The sequence below is a fragment of the Mugil cephalus genome, chromosome 15 (genome assembly GCF_022458985.1).
Source record: "Mugil cephalus isolate CIBA_MC_2020 chromosome 15, CIBA_Mcephalus_1.1, whole genome shotgun sequence".
Taxonomy (NCBI): domain Eukaryota; kingdom Metazoa; phylum Chordata; class Actinopteri; order Mugiliformes; family Mugilidae; genus Mugil; species Mugil cephalus.
Window position 1 is genome coordinate 6,002,143 of NC_061784.1, and position 19,005 is coordinate 6,021,147.

A 19,005-nucleotide genomic window follows, 5' to 3' on the forward strand; every position below is an offset into this window, starting at 1 on the left:
TTGTCATGGCAGTCATGTTCAGTGCCAACCATAACTCTGCTGTAAGTTGATGCAGCTGTGTTTTCATATGAAATTCCTCACTTAATTATCAGAAGCAATTATAATATTAAAAGGTTTTTGTGTATTTTAAAGATAATGATCTTTTTAGACTCTGCTGTGCTCTGTAAGTGTGTTTACAGATATAATAAAAGGTCCATTGTTTTCTGTTTTCTGAAAACTGACATTTTTTACATTTTGAAGGAGAAGAACACCCTTTAATTTTGTGAATATTTCCTTTTCACGGTTGAGTATTCAATGGTTTGTCAGTTTTTCTGGTATATTTGTGAATACTGTTGCAGCCCAATGCTTCATTAGGCTTTTTTTGAGGCCGCTCAAATGGAAACACAGCTGTTTATTTCCTGTGTGTTCAGCTCCACTCGCTCTCACACACAAACAACTACAAACAGGCAAAGATCAGGTTCTCATTGGCTTTTTTGTTTGTTTGCTTTGTGTTTTAAATTTCCACTTTGTGGTCATCTACCAGTTCATGTTGCTGCGGCAGAGTAGCACTCAGCACGCATTCACACACTGCCACCCCTCCTGAGAGCTGCCCTCCCCACCACAGCCCCACCCATCACCCAACCATCCCTCAGGCCCATGGTCGGGGTTGAAGTGTTGGTTAAAAGGGGTAAATGAGGGTGGGGTTTGTGGAGGGAGATGGGGCAGGGGTATCTGGGTAGAACAGGGTGGGTGACGGCTTGATTGGCTAAAGCCTAATTACTCAATGTCAGACTCACAGGGTCTGGCAGTGACCAAAACAAAATCCCCCAGGCTTCATGGTAGGAAATCTTAATGTTTTGCAGTTTCAAGTTAAGAGCCTGAACTGTCTTGTCTTGGTTTGTTTAAATGTCAAAATGTCTTTAAAAAATCTTTTATGAAACAGTAAAAGAATGGATCAGTTTGCATCCTGTTCATGGTGGATGTGTCGACTAGACCCTTACTTTAGGGCTCCCTTTACAGGCTGATTTATAGGTGGAGCTGCTTCATATTTAAATAATTGTACAGTGATAGCCGCAGTGATTATATGGCAGTATTGATGGTCTATTGGATTAATCAAATCACACTTGTAAAGCTTTATGGTTTCAGTTCCGCTTTGTAAACAACCACACTACACAACGCCTTTGAAATTTGATCTACCCTGTCTCCTTGTTTGTATGTGTTGCTGTAGCAACTATCAAAGAAGCGGATGCAGACCATAATGTTTTTAATTCAGTGGTGGCTCCAACTTGGAAAACAAGAAATTATTATCTAATTATAAACCTTTTCCAGTTTACGTTGTTAAAAGATGACGTTTTAAGTTGGCTTAACAAAGCTTCCAACAGCATGTCGTCAGTAAATCCCACACCGACATCCAACTTTGATTTTGTAAAGCCTAAATATGCCTTTGAGCATCGTGCAATACAATGATCCAGTGATGTCCTTTGTTCACGTGTTATTCGCTCGCAGTGGGATGACATGCATGATCAAAGGCGGGCATTGATTTTAGTGAGCTTTTTTGTACTGTAGTCTATAATTGTTGCTTTACTGACTAATGATGCACTGTCTTTTTGTGTTGCACCCATATTGGTACATAAACAAGCATTATTCTTTAAAAATATGAACAAATATGGGGGCTGATAATGAGTAATAATAGATTTTTTTTTTTTTTGGATCCATCACAATGCACCTCACCTGGGAAAAAACAATTCCTATATATGGAGATATTTAAAAATTGGACTGAAGCGTAGACCTTATCCTTCCACTCTGTTCAGTTGCCATTTATGCGCACACACACACACACACACACACACACACACACACACACACACACACACACACACACACACACACACACATTCCTTTAGCCCGTTGTCCTTACCCTAATCATCCCAACTAAATGCCACATCCGAAGTTTATCCTAATTGTAACCTGAACCCTAAAGACGTGGTAACCCCTTCCTCAGAGGAAGAGCAAAAATGTCCTCACAACTCCAATTTTCCCTAGCAACGTTGGTGTTCCTCCAAGGCTTGATGCCCCCAATTATAGCAAGACAAGTACGCACACATGCAAACAGTTTTCTAACCTTTCCAGCAAATTAACCGTTCCTTATGTGTTGAGACTGGTTGTTTTCCAAAGAGGCAAGTATACAGACACTTCAGTTGCTTTCTGTACTACCTGAATCAAAGGGGGGCAAAGAGTTGTAGAGACAGTTAGTAATGGCCCTTTTTACCACACAGCTTGACGGCTTATTAATATTTGATAAATGTAGGTTTGTGGCGCTCCACGAAGACTAGCAGGCGGCTTTGTTTTTTTTCTTTATTGTGTGTGTGGCACCTGTGTTTCCTTTGTTTGGCTATTCCCCTTGAATGATGAGGTATTTAGGAGGAGGTGGGCAGCTTTGCTCTCAAAAGCCCAAAGTCAGGTGTCTATGAGTGTGTGTGTGTGTGTGTGTGTTGTCCCAGATTTAAGACAAAGGACGCGTAAGTCTGTACAGTACATCAATCTATTTTTGATGAGGTGACATTCACAGACCTCTCTCTGCTTGGATTTCCCTTTACATGAAGCTGTGTATATGTGTGTTTCGTCCATCATACTGCCACATCCAGAGTCATTAATAATCATAAGATGCATTAACACATGCAGGCTTCTGTTAAATGCCTTGAGACACACACACACACACACACACACACAGATATGACCTCTGGCTAGATGAGCTCTTGGGGTACCCTGTCGTTAAATATGTGTGCGTTTTCCCCCAGCTGGCACACACCAGCTCAGACAAAGAGTGGTGCTCGGGGCCCGGTGCGCCTCCTGCGATGGTTGCAGGGGGGGATGTAGCGGTGGGGAGTGTTGGCGGGGTTCCTCCTGTCAGCCTTTGTGTCCTAATTGAAGTTTTTTCTGCCTCTCAACCCTCCCGTTTTTTTTCCTCCCCCCATGCTGGTTGGAGGAGGAGGACGGATGGGGGTGCGGGGGAGGAGAGGGCCTGACAGAGGTTTGAGGGAGGCTTTCATAACGGGCTTTGTTGCCGCTGGCACGGCGCTTGTCTCTCGTTGCCCTCCTTTGTATCGCATGCGTTCATAAACACAGGGATAGTTAGGCCGGATGAAAAGAAATGACGATGTGCGGCCACGCTGTCGCCGCCGTTTCTATGAATCACGTGCAACAGGAGAACTAACGTGCTGAACGAACTAATTCACCCATTAAAACCTGACAGTGAGATCATTTTTATAAACAACTGAGCAGGGTATAACATTTTAAATTGGACTGTGATAAAATGTTGACTTGCTTTGTTGGCTTTAGCCTCCAGTTTCTGTGTATATGGTTGTAGCTTTTAAGCCGAAGGATATGTATAGAGAGAAGATACGGAACGCAAAATGCAGATTTAATTAAATACCTCAGAGGACATACATAGTTTTAGTTTGCCCGTACAGTCTGTCATGTATCAGCTGATTCAGTAGGCAGCATTCAGCCTCTCATGACGCGTGTGCCTCTGTAGATGAGGTGGGGGGGCATAGTCAGTTACCACGGGAACAGAAAACTGGACTAGCTTAAAACATGACTCTTTGACTTTCTTCCTCTCTGTCTCACTGACCTCAACGACTGACTCGCTTTCACACAAAGCAGCTCATTGTGGCGTCTGGCAGCGGAGCAGCAGCAATCAAGAGCTCATCGTGTAGCGATTATCATTCATCAGAAACATGTGAGAAGGCCGTTCTCTTGTTTGGTTTTATAGCAATATAAAAACAATTGACATTCAACCGCCTTGAAACAGAAGGCAACCGGTGGTCTCTTAGGCCGAATGCATTCTTCCCTTTGCACATCATGTTGTAGAAATCTAAGTAGCCGGTCATTTTATTTTGCATGAGTCAGTGTTATGAGACAGTTTAAACAGTTTGGAAAGAAGTGCCTCCCACTGCCCATGAGTTGTTGTAAGTTTCAAAGAATCTTCTTTCTGGTTGAGTTTGAATACACAGGCTGCTATTTGTGATCTTGTGTAGCATGCGACAGTTATGTGTTTACTTACAGGAAGAAGCTGTTGGTTGTTTTCAGCATTTAATGCCCTTACCAGTGTTTTTACGTATTCTTACTGACTGACACCACAGTGAGCTTTACCTAATTAAAACGAGGACGAAGGTTCCGGACGGTGACATAAACCGTGCATTTGACATAGTTCACAAGTTAATTCACATCTGACAAAAACCTTGTCACTTAATATGCGCCGCTTCTGAATTCCTGCCTCTGCTCAGAGAGAGAAGGAGAGAGTCTGAGGAGCTATTCGCGCAGAGAGAGGGAGAGAGAGAGAGAGAGAGAGAGGAGGGGTGGATGGGAGTGAGCAAGCCAAAGAGAGAAAGAGAGGGAGTGCTTCTCCCTTCCCCTAGCAACGGTCGGCGGTGTCCGTCTCCAGCCTGTTGTTTTCTCTCGCTCTCCCACACACACAGACACGGACTCTCGCTCGCGCACTCCTTCGACTCGTCCGCTCGCTCGCCCCTCAGCCTGTTGGACCCCGGGGTGTCTTTTGACATTTTTTTTGGCAAATGGTCCCTTTCGCTTCTCCCTGCGAGATGAAAGCTGTTTTCTGAGGATAAGGAAAAGAAGAGAGGCAACGAGAAAAGCAGCGACAGGAAAGGGACGGAAGAAAGAATCAGAGTGTCAGAGGCAGCGAGAGGTGAAGGAGGATGGAGCCCCTCAGTGCTCGTGGCCTGCCCCGGCTCTCCTGGATCGACACCCTCTACAGCAGTACGTATCTCTCCATCCATCTGTTCGCTCGTCGCCTCTCGTTCATCCGCGCGCTCGGCTTTACCTCAACCATTTTGCCCTGCACCCCCCTCTTCTCCGTCTCATCTCATGCGCTGCCTGTTCTCGTTAGAACCACAGCCGAATGCACACAGCGAACACTTCCCCTGCATTTTGTCAGGACTTCTAATTAGTGTGCATCACTGTGGCTGTCCATAACGGGAGCCCCGTGAACGCACACTTTCATCGCCTCCGTCCCCTGATCGTAGTATCGCCTCGTGTCCGATGCTGTTAGGCTTTTCGCTGGCTTGCAGGCACAGGAGCAGGGGAAAGCCCGGAGACGTATAGTACGACGGAGTGTGAGTCATACTTACAACCTGGAGGTAGAACTTTATGTTCTGTCCTATTGAGGACACAAGCAGTCTGATGTTGAATTTTTAATCTTCTCTTTATGGTGTGCTGCTACTGTATGACATGTCATACATCCTGTACGCTGGGTCGCTCTCACATCAGCTGTTGAGATTGTTTTTGAGTTGCAAAGCTGATTAATGCTACTACTTTTTTTAAAAATTGTATATAAGCGCAACCAATTAAATGTGGATGAACTCATAGATTACTCATACGCAAACATGAAGAGTGATTTCGCATGTTGTAGCAGTGACTGTGTGACGCTCTTTGAACCGACACACACACACACACACACACACACACACACACACACACACCCAGTCAGGCACAGCTGTGATTCCAGGTTGGTGTGTTGGGTGCTGTGTGTGCTTTGGGAGTAGTAGGCACATGACACAGCCTTTTGGGATTTGCTTTGGTGTGTCGCCATTGTTTCCGTGCCTTAATCTGCAGAGAAGTGGAGATTGGAAGAAGCAGGAAAGGGGATGGAGATGTGATAAAGAAACAGAAAGAAACACAAGAGTGCTCTCAGAAGTGTATTAGCTGGTCAGCTGTCGATGAGTTGATAAGGTCTTAGGACGCTTGTAAAGGCACTGACAGCAGCTACTTGAGGAATAGCGTAATCACTGTACTGCACAGGTGTAATGTTTACTGCATTATTGTTACTGTAAGTGGACGTTAACCTTTGTAGCTGAATGGTGTGTGTGAAGAAACTGCTGCAAAATATACATGGGGTTGTGGTTTGCTGTATTATTTTCAGGGAAGCTATAAAGTCAGAGTAGTTTGAGCTTGTCACTTTCCTGCCAAGAGGAGAAAATTGATGCTGCTCTCAAGCCTACACACTGACGGTGTATTGAGATCCAGCAGAGCAGCCTTAGTTTTAGCTTCGCATGAAGGCAGCGGCTTGCTTGGTTATGTCTAAAACAAAAATAAAATAAAATAATCCACCTGTCCCCACTTTGTCCATCAAACATTTTGTTTAATCCAAACTGATGCCTGAAGCTAAGTTTTAATTAGTGAAAGTCTTTGATGTAAGTCAACAGGCACAATTTCCGATATCTTCTCCTACTGAAACATGTCCATTGTGCGTTATTTTATGTATTAAAACTAATAAGACAATCTACAGTAACTTTGTAATGTCTGTCACCATGTGTCATGCCAGCCAGCAGCTGTCAGCCTGCACTAAACGTGCCAGTAAATTAGCTGAACACATGACCCTTAACATGCAGTTCATAATTGAGTCTCCCATGGCAACACTGTTATTGACGCCATATAAATAAAATTGAATTTAATAAAAATCAATCTTCATTTCCCAAATGTCACCGTTTTCCGGTCAGTGTTGCCAGTTACTGGTAGCCGTGAACTCATCACAGTAGTGGGTATTCTCATTAGTCCACTTTTTAGAAATGGATCAGGTCAGTGTGAGTGAATGCTAATGAATTATTACCGCCAGGGACTGTGCTGTATACTTGCTCTCTGTGCTATTTTCACATATGCTATTTTGGCGTTTCTGTGAAGAGGATACGTCATTTAACTGCTGAGGTGTTTCCACACGTTTGAAATTCTGTAAGAGGATGCGCACACGGGGGGACAGACATTAGCATCACAACAGAGTTGATCGAGGATTAACAATAACCTATTCTCAGGGAAAAGGGCACAATTATTTCTATGCACCTGTCACTTCACCACCCTTTTGCTTCCTCTGTCCCTTGTGACCTTGTGCGTTTCGCGATATGAAGTGGGTACGCATCAGGCTGATGGACTCATCCTCCTCCTCTACTTTTGTGAGCTTCAATGGACTCTTGTTGAGTGTGCGTCCTCTGAGCTGCTACACTGACCCTAAAGCAACTCTTTCACCAGTTTACAGGCTTACAAGGCCTTTCACTGTAGTGGATTACTAAATGTGAGCTGTAATTGCGTCCTTTTTTTTTTTAAGCCCTCTAACAGTATTAATGGCTCCGTGTTAAACAGTGACCACACATCCTTAACTCCCTGAGCAGAGTGAAGGTAAGTGCTCAAAGCCACAGCAGCAATGTTCCCCCGAGAACCTCAAGTCTTTTGCCGTGTTCCACTGTTCCGGCGCTCCCTCGTGCCCGTTCCCTGTTTCCCCCGGCATCTTCTTAGAGGCTTGTGTCTGATGTGCAAATGCTACTGTTGAAACACAAATACAGGCACATGCTTACACACAGCAAAAAGTAAATAGAGAATGAATGCGCTGCATGAGCTTAGGGAAGGTGCAGTGCTGTAGAGCTTTTTTCGCTCACATCAGTGTAAGTACACAAGACCTCTCATCACTCATCTTCTGCCCCATTTGTCCGGTCAGCAGCGTAAGTGGTAGACTCCCAGACGGCTATTAGTGTGTGTGTGTGTGTGTGTGTGTGTGTGTGTTAATGTGTGCGTGTGCGTGTGTGTATGTGTGTGTGTGTTAATGTGTGTGTGTGTCAGTTACAAATACTTGAACAAAAACACCTCTTATTTCCCTCTCATCTCTTTCTGATCTCTCTCCTTGTCTCATTCTGAATGGTTGATCACCGTCTCAAGTGTGTTTCTCACACATGCACTAATCAGTTTTCTCATAATTTGCAGCAATTTTTTTTTCTTTTCTCTCCATGATTTGATTTTCAAAGCATTTTGTTGCTGCTGCTGCTGCTGCTGCTGTCTCTACTTTCCGTCTTAAATCCCCCACTCAATCAGTTAGCGTGGTGCTGTGTATGATATTGGTTGTTTTATTTCTTCGTTGCTTCAGGGGTCTGTGGACAGTGGATGTTTAGTTCTGTTTTGTTCATTTTTGCTCTTAACTGTTAAAACGTGTGCATTTGTTTCTCCTAATTTGCCCCAGATTTAGACAAGTATAGTACAATAGCAACAAATTTCATCTATGATAAATCTCAACAATGTGTTTTTGTTCCATTGTACTATGTATCAGGGTAATTTTGATTCGCAGCATTTTATTTTCTTGTTTTGTTTATTCAAATAGTTAAATCCAGTCATGATGAAATCTCCAAAAAATGTAATTTAAAGCCAATGTAGGTCATTATCTGAATGAACGAGTTTATGCAATGATTATTGAACCTATGATCAACTGATGAAGATGAAGATCTACCATTGTTTATATATTTCCACTATTTTAAACCGAGCATCTGTGGTTAATTTTGCACCAAAAATACTGTTTTAACTTATGGTGAATGTAATCTCTATAAAGGGTTTTCTGGATGTGAAACTAGGGCTGGGCGGTGTACTGGTTCATACCGAATACCGATAGTTTTTTTATTACACAGCATTCGGAACACTGCGTCGTAAGTCGCTCTTTCAGACTGGACCATTTTCAGTGTAGCTGTAGATTCTAAACACACATGGTGTGACTGCGTCACTGTGAGGCGTGGTGGAGATAGAAAGGTCTGAAAAATGAAGCAGCAGAACGAGAGACAATTTTAGCTTGGGGGGGAAAAAAATGTTGCACATAGACTACAATTATTACGGTAGCCGGTCGTGCTGCTATTGACATTACAGACATAGCAGTTTAAATATGAATAAATATGTTAAAATAAATGAAACTGTAATCGTAATGTAATGTTTCTTCATTTCATCTTGATAACATTTATTTATTTTTTTATTTTTCTCCGAGCGTATTTCCACATTAGCAGGCAGTGCTAACACGGGGCCATGCTAACCTATTCTGCTACTAGTGTGGGATTATTCTACAATATTTACTCATCATCACAGTAAAAAAGTTCATCCTTTGACAATCAACTGCATTAACTCCTCTCTCAACCAGATGAAAATGGTGTGAACACATGGTTATGCATGAACAAAAATACCGTAATATACCGTGATGCCGCCAGAATTTTGAAAAATACCGTGATATCCATTTTTGGTCATACCTCCCAGCCCTGTGTGAAACCATATGGATAAATTGTTTTATTAGATTTAGTTTGCTTTTACACTGTAAATGTCGTATAGTCTCCCTGATTTTCAGCTGTTTCACTGGAAACCTTTAGTTTGCCTCAGGTCCATCATATATACGCTCTGACTGCCGTCCAGCCTCTACCTCCACAGCGTGAGTGGCAGACGGACTCTGACTCTGGCAGCCTGTAAACCTTCAGAGAATTAGCCACGCTCGTCTCCAGTGCCTCGTGCTGTTAAGGCAACATCAAAGAAGAGCTAGATTACGTAATAGTCAGAGTTTGGGCACTTTGGCATACCAGAGTGAAGGTGGCACGTGCGCATGCAGAGACATGCACATGTGTCAAAATGAATGTCTCTAATCTCGGTCGCACTGAGGGAACATTAAAACAAATCCTGCCTCAGTGTAGTACATCCTGTCACTGTGTTGGGAAGTAGTTGGCTTCTGCCCAGCAAACCATCGTAAAATGTTATTATGTAAGAACGGGGCAGTTAACAGATTCTGAAGGGTTAACACATGCTGCATAATCCCTTCTTTCTGATTCCACATGGTAATATAGAATGACATGGTTGAGATGTAATCTGCTCTGCTGCCGTCCATCGAGTGCACTTTAATCATAAATTAAAAAAATAAAAAATAATACTGTAAAAATGAATGTAGTGTTTTGAAGTGGATTATATTTGTAGTTAATGTTGGACAAATGAGCAGTAACCACTGTGGTGAACTCTCCAGATACATGTAATAATGAAATAATGAATTAATACCAGTTATCTGGTTGTCCCTCCACATTCCACTACACCTGCTTTCTCAGGCTGCTAAACTTTTTTGTCCGTTCCCCCTCTGCACCAGGCAAACTGTGACGGATGGACATCACTGCTGGCTAGCAGCTCTTGACTGACTCCGACCCAGTCCCAGTTCTGTCTTTAAGTATTTAATGTTGTAAAAGGAGGCCCAGCAGAGTGATTCTGGATAGCTTCCTGGCAGAGTGTCCTGGGTGAATTTAATACCACCGGGGATGTGTCATTTATCGCAGCCTACAAATCTATTTCGACCACACCACCTCTATCGGTCTCTATCTCACCGTGCTTTAGTAGTCCCCACAGTGCCAGGAACAAATCCGATGGGATAGTGTGATAGTGTTTCCAAACAGAGCAATTGCGGCTTGACCCCAAAGAAAACAGCCCAACACAAGTGTCCCAAATACCCCACGGTTTAATGAAGATGCCATGGTTACTTTGTGGGTACAAGGTTGGAAAGCTCCATTTATGTGATGTTAATTATTCAAAGAAGGAAAGGTCACGAACACCTAAAAAATCTGACAGCACTTCTGTATTTCAAACTCAATAATAATAAAATGAAGCTTCTATGATTACATGGCAGTAAACGCCTGATCATCAAACCATATTAATCATTCGGTTGCTGTTTTCCTTTGTAGGAGTGAAACAGTGTCTTCCCACTGTTCAGTCTCCTCCATTATACTGATCAATACACAAATCTCTTCGTTCCTTCCTCTGTACTGTAGCTATAGAAACAGACATTTTAGAGCTGTTGTCAGACACACACACGCAAACACACTGTGCGGGAGAAAGAATCTTGAGTCAGCCAAAAGCTCTGTCGTTATGTAATACAGTCTCTCTACAATGCCATGCTACTCTGCTTTGTTTTGAAGCTTCTTCTTACCATTGCCCTTGTTAAAGAGTCCATGCTTATGTAATGATGCATGATACTAGAATCACAGTGGGAGAGATTTCTAAGTTGCATACATAACATATATATATGTGTGTGTGTCTTTTTATCTATTTATATATCTATATATCTATATCTGTCTATATATCTATATCCATATCTCTATCTATATCCATCTATATCTATATCTATATTTATATATATAAAAAGCTGGGCCCAGTAACTGCACGTCTGCAGTGAAACATTAAAATGTGCATATGCTGGATTCCACTGAGTGAGCCCAGATGACTGGAGTGAAGGAGAGATCTGACATGAAGTCATAACAGTGTCTCTGCCGGGGTTCTGATGACGGCGTGGGTTCATTCAGTGACGTCTCTCTTAATAATTAATGAAGCCCAGCTCAGTGTGTTGTTGTGGCTCTTTCACACAGACAAGTTGAAGTAAGGACCTGACGTATGACAAGGGATGACCATCATCCACATGCAGTTTGGTACACAATACTGGAATACAAAAACATCTCTTCTCTGCCTTCAGCTTTCAGATCGGTTCTTCGGGTCTCTCTTACAAATGGACAAATCTCATTGCACGGTTTTGTGAGATTGATTGTACGAAACTTTGATCAAGATTTTATCAATCGGTGTTAGATGCTTCAAATCAAGATCAATTTCAGTCAATTGACCTCGAATCGATGGGCCAGAAACTACAAACAGTTCAGTTGCTTAGTTGTTTTGTCGCAGCCTGCATGCTCATCCCTCACAAGTCCTAGACATGGGTACAAATACAGAAAATGTGCCGCATACATTTGCATTTCATCATGTTGTTGCTCCCCAGACATGTTTTTTTTTTTTTTCTTGAGATGTTGTTTTTTCCAACATCCCAACTTAATGAAACACACAAACACACTAATAAAACAAACCAGTGAGTTGGATTTTTGAAATAGCAAAGTTCACCCTAAGCTTTCAAACAACATGAGACCCTGAAAATAACTAAATCCAGTAACAAGCATGGACATTCAGAGGGCACTTACCAGTTACACAAACAACACCCCTGCTGCTATAACTGTCAACTCTTTATCTTTGAAAGCGGACTATTAGATTGGTATTTATTGATGTGTTGCTGGAATTAGAGCGTTTGCAGTTTGACATTTTAGTACTTTTTTTCACAATAAATGTGGGATGAGTTTCTGTTACTTAAATGGCTTCCTGTGTAATCTGGGGCTTTTCTGCATGTATGTTTCTATTATTGTACTGTCTTTAATATCTGGTTGACTCCATATTCGATCCAGTTCATCTCAGACTAACTAGGATCGCTGCTTGAAGCTGAGCTATAATCTGTCAGTGTTACTTTCAGCGTCAAATGTCTTGCTACTTCATGTGGGTGAACCTCTGAAATCCTTTGTTGTGCTTGATGTTAGAGGGTGTGTCATGTGTCTGAGTGTGTTTGCGTTCTGGGAGTCCGTGGGGACCTTCACCGTGGCCCAAGGGGTTGGAGTTGTGTGTGTGTGCATGTGTGTGCGTCTGGTATGTTTCTATGGACGGCAGTCATCCTGCAGGGCTATGGTAACCACCAACCTCTCCGTCTTCTGCCACCCATGCCATGTTCCCCTCAGCCAATCGCCGCGGACCGCCTCCTCTGCCTCGGCCAATGGCACGGCGGGCGTGTTTACATGCTCCCGGAAGGCAGGGGCCATCATTAAGCATTCAGGGTAGTCGAGCGGAAGCGAGGGGAGGAGGAATAAAAATGGAGGAGAGGCGGAGACGGGAAGGGGTGATGAGGCCATTATGAGTTGAGAGAGTTGATGGATGCACTCGGGCAACAACTAGTCACTCAGGCTCAGGTGAACACATATAGGTCATTCGTTTCCTCAGGTTTTCTGAACTGGGCACGCTCCACAGTCCGTACTCACGGGTCTAAATCAGACCGTAGACACATGGAGTTGCATGTTTCCCCGTCGTCCTTTCTCTCTGTCTCCTTCTCTGTGTCTTTGTGTATATGTGCTCATGTGTGTGTCATAAAAGATTAACGGCCCCAGTGTGCGTTGGCCTTCTGCTCCAGTATGTTGTCTTTCTTCTGGGGCCAAAAGAAGATGCTCTCATTCGGTCTGGTTATCCCTTTGAAATGAGGGGATGTTTTGAGGTGAAGATGAAGTAAGCCACTTGCTGCGTTTCCATTTCCACTAGAAATGCGCAAAACCTAAATACTGCAATAAAAAAACTGGTGGAAATTCATACATTTTGAAAAACCTGTATTGCTAAAACACTTATGCTCTCATGAGGTGGTTTTTCAGACAAATCGATATAACCGTGTTTCACAAAAGTGCAATGGAAACACTTTTTCCGCTTTTCCCCGTCACCGGGTCATGTGACCAGTTCACTTGACTCTTCCTCAAAGTGCAGTCTCGCGTGACGAGAATTTAAGAGAATCCTGGGATATCACGAGACAGGAGTTTATGAGAGTCGCAGCTCATTCACAAAACACCTTTCAATTCAAACATGTATAAAGTGCAATTACTTTATCGAAATATCGCTTTTGGAGAAGCAGCTGCTGTTGTCCCTTCTTGTATTCCTCACTGTCCACTAACTGTCTGTTGTGTTCATTGCGTCCCCTGAAAAACATCCGGTGTTTGTACGCAGCCCTGACTCTGTAAATGGTAAAAAAAAAAAAAAAACTAAGTGGCTGAGAGTGATGAAAACGATTCCATCCAAACGGCTTTGGGACATCACGTCGCTGTCCAGGCTGGTGAGCTGGCGCTGGGAAACCATAGAATCTTCTCTGCAGGTTAGCTTCTCAGCAGCATCTCCATTTAATATTTTTTAATATTTATTTAATGTTGGCCCATCGTCTCATGCTGTTTGTTGTTTAATCTTCTTACTCTCTTTTCCATGGTGAGGCCACTCTTCTAAATCCCTGTCCACTTTTTATTTACCACTTAACGGTGACCTTTAGTGGATAGACTAAACTCAAAATCAATGGAGTGATATCATCCACAAGGCCCCTCTCCACTCTGTGTGTGTGTCTGTGTGTGTGAAGTGTGCTCTCAAACATCGTGCCAGATGGCCTCGTGCTCCAAGTGCTCTCTGGGTTTATCAGTCGCCGTGTTTTATCACTGTGTCCTCTCTTATCTCTCCTGTCACTCTCTGCAGTGTCTCTTTTTATAGAAAACTCCTACAATGAACTCTTACAACAAATACTAAGGTCAGCCTCATTGACTGCATAGTCTCTGCTACATTTGCATTCGTACATGGATGGGTGGTGATGTGTGAGATATTACAGCTTTGCTCATATAAATCACAGAAGTCTGGTTGGTTGGTGCATATGGGTGGAGAACAGAAAACTGATTTTTTTTTTGTATTTTGCATTGCATTTTTTGCCATCTTTCTTTCAACAATCCTATTCCTTAGGATTGTTGTTAACCTCTACTTTTTATTAATAGTTTACTGTTAAGGCCAGGTGTCTTCAACGTTCTTCAGGCCAAGGACCCCAAACTGATGGAGAGATTAAGTAGGGACCCTTTACTATATGTGTTCAATATTAAACTCAGCCTACTGCTATCAATAAATACATTGTTATCATAATTTTGCATTCAACACCAAGCTGTCCCTTATCCCTTTATTAAAATATGTTGGATTCATGTTGGTGTGTATTTAAAGAAATTTAATTTTGTGGGGGAAAATTTCAAAAATACACAAAGATGTCTAAAGAACCAAAAATATTGCGAGCCCCCTGCAGTACCTCTGCAGACCCCCTAGGTGTCACGGACCCCTGCTGAAGACTTGTGGTTTAGGCAGAATTCAGACCAAATGTGTGAAGAAACAACCTCAGTTTATTAAGTCATGTTCTGTAAAGAGTTTCACTTTGCTATTGATAAAGTGTATTTTATGCACGAAGTTACCCAGTCGTTAGTCTCTTATATTGTTAGCCTTGTTAGCCATGCTGTCTTCTAGATGCTATTAGCTTCCTAGCAGCGGTGTTCTCGCAGTTTACGGCTGATGTTACCACTTGAGCTCCAAGTATTTTGTCTGCACAGCTCTCCATGTTGTAACCACTAGATTACGAGTTCCATTTGAAAGCAGCATAATCCCGACCACTGTACACTGTTTTGCTATGTGGAAAGATTTTCAAGGCAGTAATCTGTTTTTCCAGCGACTTATATACTTATATTATTGTCCTATAACAAGGTCACTCAAAATGCAGAGACTTTTTCTTGGTTTGATATTGTTTCACAGGAACAACCTACTTAAATGAGCAGTTGTGTTTCATTTTTTTAAAGCGTCGAAATTAAAAGGAACTGGTACGGTATGGTTGTTTTCACATTAGTAAGGCTGATATGCACAGCCGTGGGTGGCATTTCAGACTAAGCCGAATAACATAATTTAGCAGGATGTAAAAAAAAAAAAAAAAAAATGCTTAGTGTTTTCAGCAACAGTGTGGCCCTGTATGTTCTCTTCAGCCAAAAAACTCCGTCTCAATATCTCCTCGCTCTGCTGCTACGTTAAAATGGCCCGGGTGAGTTAGATCCAGCAGAAAGTTTCATGTGTTCTCGCTTGGTGTGTCCTCCCACACACTGGCATTTCAGTTTGCATCTTCAGCACTTCTTTCTGGCATGATTAGTGTCAATCAATTTGATTCAGTCCCTGTCACAAACATTTTCACCACTTTCTGTCGCACACAGTCTCTTCTTTTGACATAACACAGTTGTTGGACAAAGAGCTGCCTCTTTGTCCAACAACTGTGTTATTATGATGTAAAACTCTTGCGTGGCCTCATTGAGCCACCGTTCTATGCGACACACCTAAAGTGCATCGCGCTGGCAGCCTTTAATCTGCATCATATTCACCTAATTGGGCTGCGGAGTGCAATAAATAGACACTACAATCATTTGTAAGGGTTGCCCCGAGGGCTATCAGCGGCCGCTTGCATTTTAATGGCCTCGCTTGTTGTAGCTCTTTTGTTTGGCTGCACGGTTTGATACACTTTCCATTAGCACATGCCCACGAACAAATGCACGGGATACGCTGAGGCTCGGATGCCCACACACTGGGGTTGCTGTTCTGAAGGTGGGTGTGTGTGTTGGCAGGGAGCGGCTCTGCGGTCCGTGTGAAGCATTGATCTCCTCGTACCTGCTTACAAGCACAGGGAGGAAAGTGGGAAGTGGGCTGTGAAATATGGCGGCTTGGTTGGGGTTGTGTAGATGTTTGGGTTTGTGCGTGCGCGGGCAGGTGCCGCTTCGGGCTTTGTGTATTACGTGTTGGTGTGACTGTGGTTGCCCTAATCTGTGGAAGCAGTGGGTTATATCCAACCAGTGTGAACCTTGGGGATTTAGGCCAGCTAATTACAATGTATAGTGGCTGGCTGCCATGGTAACATTGGGTTCGGGGGCTTTCGGGACAAGGGGGCAACAGCAATTCATGCGTGTGGGTGTGCAGTGGAGGGGGTCCTTATCTCCTGCTACCTACAGGCATATGGCACATGAAGATATGCAGCAGTAGTAGAAATGGCATTCATCTGAGGTATTAGGCGACAATGCTGCCTTTTATTGGACTGGGGAGAGCTCTGGATGTGTGCGGACAGGTTGTGGAGCAGATAATGGACAGGCCTCTTCATTAGACTCATCTGAGTACATATGAGTGGAATGTTCACACATCTCTTTTTTTATTTTCTTCCATTAAATCAGATGACTTCAGAGCCACCTCTCCCCCTTTTTTTTTTACTTTCCATCCTTCATTCTGCTTTTCTTTCTCTCTCAAATAAGTGATGTGTGGGAGTCTCGCAGCTTATTGACCTTTAAAGTGTGCGCAGCCTACTTCCTGAGCACAGTGCTTAGCTCTATGAGAGCATCCCGATCAGACTGGATGAGGGGAAAGGAGGAACAAAGACCTCAGCTTAGCCGGATGACTCAGTCTCTGAGGCCGCAGCTGCTCACCGCTCTAGACAACGGCTTAGTTAGCATCACTCAGCATCACTGGAACGTCAACTCATGAGACGATGATGTCTATTGAGACGGAAGGTGTGTGCGCTGACATTTTTTTTACATCTCTTCACAGGTTTGACATACATTCACTCAGCAGACCGTCAGTTACACGAGGGGAAACAAATGCATTGTAATGTAAGAGGGCTGCAATAAAACTTATGTTGAGCTAGCATCAGAAAGATGGTGAATCAACCGCATGGTGCTGGAACGTGTGTTGCTACAACGCAATACAAGTCAGTAGTTCTACTAACCGCAGCCTACAAAATGAATCTCCGTTATTTGAAACTAATGCTGAATACCATAACCTTGACGAAGCTGTGATTCAGAGCAGGAGTGTTATATGGTCGTGTGGATTAATCAACACAATGAGATAAGCTCATAAAAGAGATTCTATTCACTCATGTGACTGACTGGCTGTAACCATTCGTGTGCACTTTTTGTTGTCTTCTGCCTCACTTGTGTCCTTTCTCTCCACCACCTTAAACTGCTTGTGTGTTTTCAGCTGTGGGTGCAGCACTTTCGGATGTGCTTGCAGCAAACTAGTGCTGTAGATTTTATCACTTATGTTACCACTTGTCAACCGTCGCCTTCCAGTAGTAGCTGTTAGTATTAATGCACCCATGGGAACGAGTGATTCAAGGGCTGAAGGAAGCAGATGTGTGGACAATGGCACATATTAACTACAAGACCAGAAAAGGAAGAATGAATTACATGCTTCAATAAACAGACGCACCTAAACTTCCTTAGTTGGCTTTTAATATGAGTTGAATAGAACCCGCGACATTAACAAAAAGCTTCTAACCGACACTTTAAACGTATTCATTTAGTGCAGTCAACCTGTGGATGGATCAGAAGAGACGAACATAGGAATAAATGCATCATTCAGTCCCAGCGTGCAGATCATATTTACAGCAAAATGGTGAAGCTAATGGAAAAACCTTTATGTCAAAGGGTTGTAACTATGATAACGTTGCAAGCTTTGCCTGCTCAGTGGTCAGACCACCGAAGCATAAGCAAAACTCTAATTAGCTTATGGCTTGGATGCCCTAGCCAACAGCAGCCACGCAGTGACCTGATTTGTTTGCGAGCCTGAAACCGAATGAGCATTGTTCAGAATTGAGTGTGCAGACACTAAATTTAATATTACAGATAAGAAAAACACCTTTTTTTTTACTAATTTTAGTGCACATGGTAATTCCCCCTTGATGTTGTGTTATTAGCGTGGGGTGAAGGTGACACATTCACACTTCTTCACACTGCCACCTTAGTCAGTGTTTGTTGATGTTCATTCGTGCCATATCGCGATTTCTTCTGAAATTCCTGAAGCTGGTTATTTTTAAAGCGTCAGGACCTAAAAGCTGCTGACATCTTCCCTACTTGCTATGTATAGACTGTTTGATCCTCCAGAGGCTCTTTAGTGGATGGCTGCAGCTGGAGAGCCATCAGTGTTACAGATACGGCGCGATACATATGGATTTTATCTGTTGTACTGGTAACAATGAATGCAAGGCTGTCGAGTTCAGGTTAGGGATGTCACATACGAGGAAGTCTGTACCGAACTACTTGAATGGCTCTTGTTCATTGGGCCCTCAGCTTAGATGCTAACATGTTTCTAAGGTCCATTGTTTACGGTTGTTTAATTTTTCCGAATTAATGTTAGAGAAGCTCATGTTAAATGCCATTTTGTTTGCCATTTCATTTCTTGCATGTGACAAACATCCGAGACTCAAATGGAGTGGAAGAGTTTTCTTTGATCTATTTTCTCTGGCAGTCGGCACCCAAACACATCATTACCGAGACGTTCAACACCAATAGATCTGGCAATTAAGGGCTTCCCGAAAGATAAGACTTCCAACCGTTCCACCTGCTTCTCTCGCAGCTCTCCCAGTGGTGATAACATTCCCAACTTAAACGGTTTAGAGAATGTCTTGCACGTGGTGATAAATGACTTATTGAGTATTTGTTCTTGAAGATTGCTTTGTAAATTACTGTGCATCACCCATTTGTCAGCCACTTCTGATGCATGAACTTCCCAGACAAACAAAATTCATATTTAATGCTGAAGTAACGATGTGCCATCGTGCACCAAGACTGCTCTCTCCAAGCATCTGTCGCCGTGTAAACATGTGGCCGTGTTTTTTCTCAAATGTCAGTGCACGTAATTGTTTGGGATCCGTGTGTGTGTGTGTGCTTCTGAAATAGGATGGGAGTGTCTGCTCCACCTAGGCTTGATTGATCACAGCTGAGATGGCTCAGGGTGAAGCAGCACGTAGTAAAAAACCTCATC

The 19,005-nt window shown here is 43.0% G+C and overlaps 1 protein-coding gene across 2 annotated transcripts in view; it reads left to right on the forward strand.

The window, feature by feature from the left end:
- Positions 1–19,005, forward strand: part of abr (ABR activator of RhoGEF and GTPase) — a 119,088-nt gene that overhangs the window by 17,261 nt on the left and 82,822 nt on the right. Inside the window, exon 1 of one of the 2 annotated variants that reach the window (XM_047606198.1) lies at positions 4,383–4,755. The exons of the other annotated variant lie outside the window; for it this stretch is intronic. Coding sequence (XP_047462154.1) covers positions 4,695–4,755 — 61 coding nt within the window. The 5' untranslated portion in view covers positions 4,383–4,694. Of the gene's footprint in view, positions 1–4,382; positions 4,756–19,005 lie in introns of those variants that run through there. 2 annotated transcript variants of the gene reach the window in all.